Source organism: Vombatus ursinus, unplaced genomic scaffold (assembly GCF_900497805.2).
Source record: "Vombatus ursinus unplaced genomic scaffold, bare-nosed wombat genome assembly UNPS02003292.1, whole genome shotgun sequence".
NCBI lineage: Eukaryota > Metazoa > Chordata > Mammalia > Diprotodontia > Vombatidae > Vombatus > Vombatus ursinus.
In genome coordinates this window covers 11,871,223-11,883,811 of record NW_020943070.1, presented here as the reverse complement: position 1 = coordinate 11,883,811, position 12,589 = coordinate 11,871,223, and the positions used below count along the sequence as shown (strand labels likewise).

The 12,589-nt window shown below is 43.1% G+C and overlaps 1 protein-coding gene across 6 annotated transcripts in view; it reads left to right on the top strand.

Moving 5' to 3' along the window:
• The window catches only part of TXNRD1 (thioredoxin reductase 1), a 91,201-nt gene that overhangs the window by 59,138 nt on the left and 19,474 nt on the right, over nucleotides 1-12,589 (top strand). For all 6 annotated transcript variants that reach the window (XM_027872314.1, XM_027872305.1, XM_027872299.1 and 3 more), the window contains 4 exons: nucleotides 4,506-4,648; nucleotides 4,832-4,947; nucleotides 7,645-7,870; nucleotides 11,790-11,882. In XM_027872314.1, coding sequence (XP_027728115.1) covers nucleotides 4,506-4,648; nucleotides 4,832-4,947; nucleotides 7,645-7,870; nucleotides 11,790-11,882 — 578 coding nt within the window. The remainder of the gene's footprint in view (nucleotides 1-4,505; nucleotides 4,649-4,831; nucleotides 4,948-7,644; nucleotides 7,871-11,789; nucleotides 11,883-12,589) is intronic.

Sequence of the window (12,589 nt, the reverse complement as noted above, 5' to 3'; positions counted from 1 at the left end):
ATCTGCCCTGTCAGGTAGCCTGTCTACATTGGAGGGAGGCAGGGGGGCTGTTAGAAGGCCTTTGGAGAGATGGTTAGGGCTTGAACCGGAGCGCTTGATAACTCCAGGCTTTGCAGTTATGGGGCGTCTTTTCCAGGTGGAGGGGTTCGACCAGATGGCCCTGGATTCCTTTGCAATGCTAATTCTGTGAAATGAAGCAGGAGTTAATGCTCTCCTAAAAGCTTCATGCGCACGAAGAGACTTGTTGAATTCCTTTGGGTGTTCTACTAGGGGGCGGAAATGGACGGCGGTGTGGTCAGTGGACAGAGCCACTAGGGAAGCCTCTGATTCATGTTGGCAGGGTGACCCTGAGTAAGTCATTGAAGCTCACTACCCCAGGAGCTTTCTAAGACTAGACCAAGCATGGAGGCAGCTAGGTGGAGCAGTGGATAGAGCACTGGCCCTGGAGTCAGGAGGGAGTTCAAATCTGACCTCAGACACTTGATACTTACTAGCTGTGTCACTGGGCAAGTCACTTAACCCCGATTGCCTTACCTGGAATTAAAAAAAAAAAAAGACTATACCAAGCAGAGAAGAAGGTCGCCTTGTGCATTGGTAAAGAGAGTTTCTTCATCAGAAAGTTCCCCACCCCGATAAAATCACAGGCCTCATCCCTATGTAACTCAGTCCTAGTCACAGAATTTGGAGTTGAAAAGCACCTTTGACAAGATCAAGGTGAATGTTCTCATTTTACAGCTAAAGAGATAGACTCCAAAGTTACCTGAAATCATGCATCCTGGCCTTCTATCCATTTCCCCCTTCTTTCTAGATGTGGGGTGAAATATAATTTTTTTCCCTTGTCAGCAGAAGCAGTCATGCCCCTCTGGTCCTCAGTTTCCTCATCTGTAAAAAGAGGGAGTTGTATTCTGTGACCTCTTTTGGCTCTAAATCTCTTAAGTCAGTTAACTTTTCTGGACTCAGTTTCCTCATTTGTGAAATGACCTGGGCAGTACCTCCCAACTCCAAATCAATGATTCCTTCCTTAGCCTCAGTTTCCTTATCTGTAAAATGAAGGAGTTAAACTAGACAACTCGTGAAGGCTTTTTACAAGTATTTTTTCATGTCAAAAATTATTTTTTATAAAATAAGGATTTCCTATTTTTGATCATCTTAAGTAAGGCTGGGGAACCAGATGTTTGGGAAGAGGAGTGGGGTCAACCCTCAGCTCTAGTGTTTGCTGACTCTGCCGTTTTGTGTGTGTGTGTGTGTGTGTGTGTGTGTATGTGTGTGTATGTGTGTGTGTGTGTGTGAGAGAGAGAGAGGGAGAATGTGTGAGAGAGAGAGCACATGGAACACATTAAACACAGAATTTGTCTCAAATGAAGTCTTATGTCCTTCAGTTCACCCCATAACACCCCCTCCCCTGCCACCCGCACATTTTCCCCCCTAAAGAAAGATAGCTAATTTATCTTTTTTTCTTTTTAAGTAAAGATTCAAATCAACAGCATTTAAAGTCTGAAGATCTTTTAAGCCATTTATAGTTTCCTTACATAAATTGGATGAAATCGATCCGTTTGTAGATGAGGGTGTTTAATCTGATTGCTGAATGATTTCTTCCTTGTAATTCTGAGTCTGCATCAGAGCTAGCCAATGCTTAGAAACCAAAGCGGCTCGCCTTCTTTCATTTGAGAACTCCGGATTTGAGAGGGGCTTGAGGGTCATATGGCACAGCTGGCTCTCACTATGCCAGATTCCTCCAGTAGACAGATGGAGCATCAGCCAGTGTTTACTGTGTGCCAGGATCTGACATTCCAAATTAAAAGCAATGCCCGTTTATATAACAATTTTAGGTTTTCTGGATGCTTTTTTTTTTTCTTTTTTGGTGAGGCAATTGGGGTTAAGTGACTTGCCCTGGGTCACACAGCTAGTAAGTATCAAGCATCTGAGGCTGGTTTTGAATTCAGGTCTTCCTGACTCCAAGGCCAGAGCTCTATCCACTGCACCACCTAGCTGCCCCCTCTGAATGCTTTTCTTATGACCCCTGTGTGAATTGGGTTAGCGTACGGAATACTATGCCCATTTTACAGCCAAGAAACCTGAGAATCCAAGACACCAGGTGACTTGTTGGGGGCAGACTGGTATCTTCAACAGATCCCTGTCCCTGGAGTTCAGAGGACTTGGGTTCAAATCCCAACTCTGGCTGTTACCTCTGTGACCACAGGCTCGTCATTTCCTTTTTCCTTATTTGTAGAATAAGGATATTGGACCAGGTGCTAAGCTCCCTCCCAGCTCTAAATCTGTGATGCTAAAGCATCCTGTGTTTCTCTGAATTCTTTACAGTCACTCTTTGCTATACACGTCCATTGTATTTATTTACAATGATTTTTGAGGCTAACTCAGTCATCCTGACTCTGGCATTCAGTCCACTGTGATGGGTAGAACGCCAGAGTCAGAAAGTCCTGAATTTGAATCCAGCTTCAGATGCTCCCTAGCTTGGTGACCTTGGGCAAGTCATTTAATATCTTTGTGACTCAGTTTCCTCACCTGTAAAAATGAAGGAGTTGGTCTCTGTCCCAAGACCCCTTGTAGCTCTACTTCTCTGATCCCACAAAACTGGTGGATACCCACTTTGGTTTCCAAAGTTTGGGTTTGTTTTTGCTCCCATAAATCTCTTGGTTTTCTGAGTGATACTTTGAAGATTCTTTTGAAAAGCTATTTAATTTTATGATCTTAATCGGTCCAGGTTTTGTTTTGTTTTTTGTTTTTGTTTTGTTTTGTTTTTGCTTTTTGGTGAGGCAGTTGGAGTGATAAGTGACTTACCCTGGCTCATATACCTGTTTTTTGGGTTTTTTTTTAAATATCCATAATATTCCCAGATCAGTGGACCAAGGAAAGAGAAGATGGAGTATGTGTGTGTGTCTTTAACATCTCTTTTTCTGTAAGCAGGAAATCGATAATTTGCTTTGGGAAAAAAAAAAACCCAGTTTGTCAGGAGTTATTATTATTTCCTTTTTGAATGATAACTTTTGGTAGTTAGGTTTCTTTAAACTAACAATTAGACTTGGTGAGAGACCCAGAACAGTGCCATCTACTGTTAGAAGTTGTAAGCTGAAGGCCTGAGTCAGCTGGGTGTATTTCAGGTAGCTGTCCACCAAGGGTTTGTCTTAGAATGATAAATTGTGGGAGCACAACTGAAGGAATAAATGATCAAAGAGTCTAGATTATCAAAAGGGACGTAAGCCTGGTTGGTTTTGATGGCGCAAGCGACTCAGTTTCCCCATTTTTTGAAAACAAATTTCTATAATAAATATTTGGTTAGTTGTCAATCAACTCAACCTCTGAGCTAGAGACCGAGCAGTGTAGTGGCCAGAGTGTTTGACTTGAGGTCAGAATGAAATGGGTTCCAATCCCACCTCTGACTCTTACTTAGCCAGACTACTTCGGGTGAGTCACTTTCCCTCTGAGCCTCAGTTTCCTCAACTATAAAATGGGGTTATTTGCTCAAAGAGTTGTATTAAAAGAGAAATTGGCCCTGAGGAATCTTGGATTGATCTCCTCTTCCTTACAAAATAAATGTCAGCTATTATTAAAGCATTCTTTTGTTTGCTTTTTAATTTGACAAGTAATTGCGGGGCTCCTTGTGTGGAGAAAGCACTGTACTGGGTGGTAGGGGATGGAGTGAGTTACCAAATGGAGAATTGGTCCTTGCCCTCAGGGAGCTTACACTTTAAATCCAGTTTATTGTCTCCTACAACCAGCCTTACTTGTCATTGTGGCTTTTTATGTTCTTTTTTTTCTTTTTAGGCAATTGGGGTTAAGTGACATGCCCAGGGTCACACAGCTAATAAAGTGTCAAGTGTTTGGTCTGAGGCCAGATTTGAACTCAGGTCCTTCTGACTTCAGGGCTGGTGCTCTATCCACTGTGCCACTATTGTGGCATTTTAGAAAGGGATTGGACCTGTGATTTCATTGCCATAGGAACCTCCCAGATGAGAAAATTCCCTCCACGTATGGGTCAGCACCACCCAGAGTTATAATGCCAGCATGTGTCAGAGGGGAGACTTGAATCCAGACCTTTGGGGCCAGCTCTGGATCCACTTTGCCATCTTTTTAGAAAAGGAGAAATTAATGAAGATAAAGGATAGTTCCAAATGATCAAAATGCCAATCTAGGGGAAAAAAATTATCTTAGTTCAAAGATAGCTGTAGTCTTAGTATCCTGTTATTTTAAACTGGAAAGCTCCTGGTCTTTGTGGTCACTAGAGGCACAGTGGATAGAAGGTAGGGCTTGGAGTCAAGAAAACTCGAATTCTTACACACTTAGCCTCAGTTTCCTCATCTGTGAAATGGGGATAATAAGAACACCTACCTTTCAGGATTGTCTTGAAGATTGAATGAGATACTACACGTAAAGTACTTTTGCAAATTGTAAATTGTTATATAAATGCTAGTGATTATTACTTCAGATGGATCTAGAGTTGCTGGATTTAAAAAATCCAATTATTCCATACCTTGTTTCACCCACAGTCAAACATAATTGGGAACGCATGACAGAAGCGGTCCAGAGTTACATCGGCTCTCTGAACTGGGGTTACCGGGTAGCCTTACGGGAGAACAAGGTCACCTACGAGAATGCTTTCGGAGAATTTGTGGGCCCCCACAAGATTAAGGTAAAATCAGGTTGGCCGGTGGGAACTGCCTCTGTCTTTAGTGTATCTGTGGGAGGGAAGCCTTGTGTGATAGTTAAATAAAAGTTAGGCAGACTGACTCCCTGTGTATGGGTGATGGCTTCCAGGATGCATCTGGGGAGTTTTTAGTTAGAAACCATCTTTAAACGGTCAATTTCTCCGCAGGCGACCAATATAAAGGGCAAAGAAAAATTCTTCACAGCAGAGAGGTTTCTCATCGCCACTGGAGAAAGGCCACGCTACCTGGGCATCCCGGGAGACAAAGAATATTGCATCAGCAGGTGAGTGTTCCTGGCTTCTCTCCCGGGTCACATCTTCCCCACTTTAGCTCTCCTGTTTCTGGCTTTTCAATTTAATTATGACCAGACGTGTTCGGTGATTCCACCACCCACTTGTCTTCTAATTCTGCTCCTAATGCCACAGGTCTTCTTTCTCCTCAGGTTCAAGGGGGATGATCGTCATTGCAGGGATAGAGTTGAGATAGGGATTGGTATTGGTACTGACACCATTGATATTGGTGCTGTCTGGGGCTGTAGCTTATAATGACTGTTAGTAAAAGCAGTTAGTAAGCTACCAGGTGTTTTAAGTGGGAGTCATGCTAGCATCATGAGGCCATGAAAATCCTTTCTAAAGGCATTTGAGATACATTCTTTAGATTTTCTGGTAAAAAAGAAATAAATGAAAACATAAATAAAGCATTGTACTTTGGGTGAAGCATTTTTCCATTGGGGACCTCTATGACATTGATTTTAGTTATTTTGTTGTTGCATAGATTTTTCCCTCTCTTCCTATGTGCCTACCCTCCCTGTCCAAGAACCATCCTTTATAGCACAATTTTTTTTTTTAAGGCAGTTGGGGTTAAGTCACTTGCCCAGGGGTCACATAGCTAGTGAGTGTCAAGTGTTTGGTCTGAGGCCAGATTTGAACTCAGCTCCTCCTGACTTCAGGGCTGGTTCTCTATCCACTGTGCCATCTAGCTGCCCCTATAGCATATTTTTTTTGCTTGGTGTAGTGATACATATCTGTAACGTCTGCTATTTATAGTGATCAAATGAGACAGTAATTGTAAAGCATTTAGCACAGTGCTGGCACATAGGAAGCACTATATAAATGTTAGCTATTTCTTATCATCATCATTATCATCATTAGCTATTATTTTTATTGTTATTATTACTATTACTACTGCTATTGTTACTGGGGAGAATGAGGCTGGTAAATCTTTTGAGCTAAGGATTTCTGAGTTTGATAGCTCAATTGTATGTCCCTATTAAGTCCAGAATGAGTATGGTGATCCCCCTGGAGTAGTAGGGACCTCCAGACTGCCCAAGACGGGGCAAAATGGCCAAGATTAATAATGGAGCTGGTCAAAGCTTCTGTGCTAATCAGTTTTGGGATCCAGCCCATGAATGGCCACTGCATATCCAACACTGCGTGAGCTAGGGAGACCCAGTCTTTAAAATAATAATGATATTAAATTTTGATTTTTTTTTTTAAGGAACAGAAATCCATTTCTTTCTCCTTCACCCAAATGAAAAAGAAAAATAAGACCCTTGTAACAAATACACATAGTTGGGCAAAACAAATTCACTCATTGGTTATGTCCAAAAGCAGGTCTTATCCTTTGCTTTGGGTATTTCATCTCTTTGTTTTTTGTTTTTTTGTTTCCTTAATAGTATTTTATTTTTTTCCCAATTACATGTAAAGATAGTTTGCACATTCATTTTTGTAAAATTTTCAGTTCCAAATTTTTCTCCTTTCTCAAGACAGCAAGCAATCTTATATAGGTCATACATGTACAATCATATTTCATCTCTTTGGCAAGAGGTAGGTAGCATACTTCATCATTGGTCCTCTGGCATAGGGATTGGGCATTGCATTGATTAGAGCTCGTAAGTCTTTTAAAGTATAACAGAATCAGCAAAAAAGATCAATTCATTGAAAAAACAATCAGACTATATGTAATGGGACCTCTGTAGTATCTTATCCTTTTCTCTTGGGAGTCAGTAAAACTTATCATCTAAACCTTCTCAGTATTATAACAATGGAGAAATTCTCACATAGAGAGATTGTGGCTACCCACGGTTTACTAAGTCAGAATCAGTTGGGAAATTAATCCCAATGCATCGTCTCAAACACCCTTAGTGATAATCTGGCTGCAAAGTGAGGTCCAAATCCCTTAACTTCTTTGTAAGGACTTCCTATGATATTGGGAAATTAACCAGTTATATGGTGTTGCCACTTGTATGGTACTGGGAAATTAACCAGTTATAGGATATTGCCAGTTATATGATATTGGGAAATTAACCTCTCTGGGCCAGAATTTCCACATCTGTAAAATGATGGGGTTCAGCTAGATGACTCTGAAGACCCATTCCAGTTCTAAACCTATGAATCTGTGATCAATCAAGTCCTAAATGGGCTCAATGGAGATCCTATTTGGAAAGCACTACAAATCCTACAGCGCTCTATAGCTGTTGGTTGTTGTTATTATTATTGTTTGGTGTGGGTTGCAATCTGCTTTCGTGGAGCAGGTTCCCATGCTGGAAATGCATTCATTCACGGGAATGAAATTGGAAGTACTCAACATGATGAAAAAGTAATATGAGTGATCCCAAATACATGTTTTTTGTTTTTGGTTTTTTTTTTAGCATTTCTCTTTGGTTTTAGAATGTTTTCTAAGTCTGAAAAATAAATCTGATTTTACCTTCATAGCTATATTTTATATATAGTTTCGATTCCAGTTTTGTTTGTCTGGGTCATTCACCGCCTGACTATGATGGGAATCATTGGGGGGGATGGGGAATGCACAGAAAACTTAGGATTTAATTTAATAAAACTGCCATGTGTAATTAACATGTAGATAATTAATAACTAAGCATTTCTCAGCCCTAAAAACACACCGAAATGACATAATTGCTTTATTTGGTCATCGCTTTGTGGGTCTAACTCTCTTTTCTCGTTTGAAAACTCGTTTCCAGTGATGACCTTTTCTCCTTGCCTTACTGCCCGGGAAAGACACTGGTGGTGGGGGCTTCCTACGTAGCCCTTGAATGCGCTGGGTTTCTGGCGGGCATTGGTTTGGACGTCACCGTGATGGTTCGGTCCATTCTCCTGAGAGGGTTTGACCAAGACATGGCCAACAAAATTGGGGACCACATGGAAGAACACGGCATCAAATTCATCAAGCAGTTTGTGCCTGTTAAAGTAAGTGATGAGTGTTCCCTTTTTGTTGCTGGGTCTGTGCCAGGTGGTGGATGCCCAGGAGGCATCGAAAGCTGTCAGGCTCCTTCAGTAGGAGCTGGGAGCTTCCTTCCCCTCCTGGTTGGGAGGCGGCCTCAGTCTCTCACCCTGCACTGCAGTTCATCTTCTTCTGATTCCAGCCCCCTTCATGGGTGATTCCCTCCTTGCTTTGCCACCTTGCTGGTCTGTATTACCTTTTTTTTTGGAGTTTTCTTTTCAGGATGTGTGGCACTGAGAAGAGGACACTGAGTTAGAAGGAAGGAAGGAAAAAGGGAGTGAAGAAGGGAGGAAGGAGGGAGGCAAGAAGGAAGGAGAGAGGGAGGAAAGGAAAAAAGGGAGGAAGGAAGGAAAGAGAAAGGGAGGGAGGAAGAAAGGAGAGAAGAAGGAAGGAAGAGGAGGAAGGAAGAAAAGGAAGAAGAGAGGAAAGAGAAAGGGAGGAAGGAATGAGAGAAGAAGGAAGAAAAGCAGGGAGGAAGAGAGGAAAAAAGAGGGAGGACGGATTGAGCGTGAAGCAGACATTATTATCCCCCCTTTATAGTTGAGGAAACTGAGGCAGACGAGAGGGTAGGTGACTTGCCCAGGGTCACACAGCCAGGAGGCTTGGGTTTGAAATCAGGACTTCCTGTCTCTGGACCCAAAGCTCTCTTCACTATTTGAAATCAGAGGGCATGGGTTGGAATCCAGGCTCTGATGCTTACAAACTGTGTGACTTTGACAAGTCACTTCACCCTACCCATCCCGGACCACAGTTTCTGCCTCTGAGGTCCCTTCTGGCTTGAAATCTGTGACCCTTGATCCTGTAAGGAGGTGACTTCTAAGGTCTCTTCATCTGTGAGCCTCACCCCTTAACCAAGGCTGAAATGCCAGGGCAAGTGTGGGCTGATGTTTCCTTTGGAGGCTCTCCTTGGTATAATCTAATTAATTATTGAGAATTAGCAGCTGCTTTTCTGTGATTTCTGGTATTCAAATTTGGGCTGATGGATTTTTTTCTCTTGGAGTCTTTTTTTTTTTTTAAATAACATTTAGAATGTTCATTTTCTGCCCGGGGCTTGTGAAGATCACCTCGAGTGAGCGCATGTTGCTCGAGGGAAATAGAGGTGATCCGGTGGGATTTTTCAAACTCACATCTCCCAAGTTGGAGAAAGGCTCCATTGCATAAGGGTCATGGGCTCAGAGATTTAAAACAAGGAGGGGCCTCCCCTCCCTGGACCTCAGTATCCTCATTTGTAAAATGAGGGGGTGACCTCAGTGACCTCTGAGTTTCCTTCTAGCCCCAGATCTCTGACTCTAATGGAGTGCTTTCTAAATGCTCGCTCTTACTTAGTAAGCTCTGAGGCAGCTGAGCACGTCCTAACACGTCCTGCACCAACCAGCCCAGAGACTAATTAATCCTATCCTGTCTTCTGGATGATGAAACTGAGGCTCCGGGAGGTCAAATGTCTGGCCCATTTTTACTCACACAGACAGGGTCAGAGGTTGACAGATGGAGACTTAGTTCAGGGCCTCAGATGCCGTCTACTGTCTCCCCCTCATTTTGGGAAACCAAGGCCCGGAAAGGTATATGACAGCCAGGGTCACAGAGGTAGGAAGGATCATAGGCTTATAGAGCTGGAAGGGAAATCAGAGATTACCTAGCCCAACTGACCTCATTTTGCAGAAGCCTTCAACCTTTGGGAGGTAAAGAGGCTAGCCCCCCTAAAATGGCAGAACCAAGATTTGAACTTGAGTCGTCTGACTCCAAACCCTATAGTGAAGCAGTAACAGGAGTTTGCTACCTATGGGGCAGCCAGGTGGCACAGTAGATAGAGTGCCCGGCCTGGACTCAGGAGCACCGGAGTTCAAATCTGGCCTCAGACACTTGACACTTACCAGCTGTGTGACCCTGGGCAAGTCACTTAACCTCTGTCTGCCTTAATCCGCTAGAGAAGGAAATGGCAAACCTCTCCAGTATCTTTGCCCTATGGACAGCATTGGCATGTTATGGTCCGTGGGGTCACGACGAGTCGGACACAAGTGAACATGATGTGATGGAGCTATGCCAGCAGAATTAAGCAGAATAGGGATGAAATGAGAGGGGGCTTGAGGTCCGAGGTAATGTGTACAGCATTGCTCCTTTGTGGCATTGAAAGGCTTTTCTTTGATTCAGTGATTCCCTTGAATATTTCCCTTCACCCTCTCCCTACCTCCCCCTCCATGGGAAAAAATACAACAAAATTCAGTCAGGTGAGTCTCAAGAGAACTTAAGTATGTGAGATTTCAAGTGTCTCTTCTTTATCAAGCCCTTGAGAGTTTGATTAAGAGATGACGTGTGTGTGTGTGTGTGTGTGTGTGTGTGTGTGTGTGTGTGTGTGTGAGTTGTCAAACAGTATCCTCTGATTTAGAGGTTGTTGGGATAATCAGCTAAGATATGAAGGCTCGGCAGAATCTTGTCCTTAGTTCCTTAATCAGGAGTCCTGAAATTCAGCGGTGTTGTTACTTAATCAGAGAATGTCTTTAAGGCGTGATAGCTCTGCGGCGCATGGGAGAAATAATTAGGACAGCATCGTCTTTGGGAGGCAGCTAATGATGAAAGTCTGGAAATGTGTGTTTTTGGACTGGAAGCTCGTCGTGGTGTGGTTGCGTCTTTGTTTTAGGTTTCTGAACCAAGGATTCTTAGCCTCGAGTGCCTAAATGGGTCTTAAGAGATGAGAGAACTTGGATCGAGGGAAAAAAATTACATCTTGAGTTTTGATTCTAACTGAAATAGGATATTTCCTTCCATTATGAATTTTGAAAAAAAAATATTTTGAGGATTTCAAAGCCTTCACCAGAGTGCCAAAGGGGTCTGGGACACAAAAAAAAGATTAAGAGCTCATGTTTAAAAAGAACCCGTAGGGGCAGGTAGGTGACGCAGTGGATAGATCACCGGCCCTGAAATCAGGAGGACCTGAGTTCAAATCCGGCCTCAGACCAAACACTTGACACTTACTAGCTGTGTGACCCTGGGCAAGTCACTTAACCCCAATTGCCTAAAAAAAAAAAAAAAAAAAAAGAACCCGTAGCACCGACTCTGGAGTCAGGAGGACCTGAGTTCAAATTTGGCCTCAGATACTTATTAGATGTGTGATCGTGGGCAAGTCACTTAAACTTGATTGCCTCCAAAATAATAAAGAAGGGAAGGAGAGAGGGAGGGAGGGAAGAAGGACAGAAGGAAGGAAGAGCAAGCCCACAATGGGGCATTGTTAGAGGGGATAGAATGCTAGGCTTGGAGTCAGGAATGTCCAGGTTCAAACCCTGTCTCAGAATACTTAGTAACTCTGTGACCTTGGGCAAAGTCATTTCACTTTTTCTTCTAATTCTTTCTTTTTTTTTTTTTTTTTTCTTGGTTAGGCAGTGGGATTAAGTGACTTGCCCAGGGTCACACAGCTAGTAAGTGTCAAAGTGTCTGAGGCCAGATTTGAACTCAGGTCCTCCTGACTCCAGGGCCGGTGCTCTATCCACTGCGCCTCCTAGCTGCCCCCACCATTTCACTTTTATCATCCTCAGTTTTCTCATCTGTAAAATGAGGACGTTGGACTCATTGACCTCTAAAGTTCATTCTAGTTGTAAATCTATGATCTGGTCACTTCTCTGGGGCTCAGTTTCCCTGTCTGTAAAATGGAAATTATAATAGAGTTGTTGTGGGGAGCAAAGTGCTTCGCAGATGTAAAGTAGTATAGAAATGAATCTCTCTGAACCTCATCTTTCTGCTCTGTAAAGTTGTGATAACTCTGAACGACCTCACACCTTGGCTGTGAAGATGGCCAGTGGCTGGCACATAGTAGGTACTTAACAAGGCTTATTGATCGATTAATTTTGCACCATACGGTGTCTGCTGTAATTATTATGGTGGTTATCATTTTAGATTGAACAGATCGAAGAAGGCATGCCCGGCAGACTGAGGGTGGTGGCTCAGTCCACCGATGGCCAGGAGACCATCGAGGGCGAGTACAATACGGTGAGTCAGCCCCCCCAGGCTATCTTTGCAGACACGGACTGTGTCTGTGACATAAACGATGTTTATGGAGTGTCTGGCATAGCCCAGAGAGTTTACAAAACATTCGTCCGCAGCCCTGATGTTGGTCCCTGAAAAGCTCCTACTCTGGGGTGGTCTATTGCACATATCATGCCCTTGAGCTCTACTGGAATCCATCCTTGGCTCTCCCAAACCTCATGATCTACATCTTTGGGAGTGTCGGTAGAGCCAAGGGGCATGGCGTAATGGATCGAGTGCTAGCCTTGGAGTCAGAAAAACCTGATGTTGTGACTCTGGGCAAGTCACTTAACCAACCACTCTACATCTCACTTTGTTCATCCGTAAAATGAGAGAGTTGGACCCAGTGGTTCTCAAGGTCCCCCTAGCTTGGAATCTATGACCCTACGAAGTTCAGTCTTAAAGTGGGATTCATGAACTTTAAAAATATGTACATTTTTGGTGACTGCTTCAGTGTAATTGGCTTTCTTTGTAAATCCTGTGCATTTTTAAAAATGCATTTAAAAACATGATTCTGAGAAAGGGTTCGTTTGTCATCCTGTGCATTTTTTTTTAATGCATTTAAAAACACAGTTCTGAGAAAGGGTCCATAGACTTTCCCAAACTGCCAATGTGGGGATTGGGTAGTCTAGGATCCAAAAATAGGCCAAGAACCCCTGGACCAGTTTCCC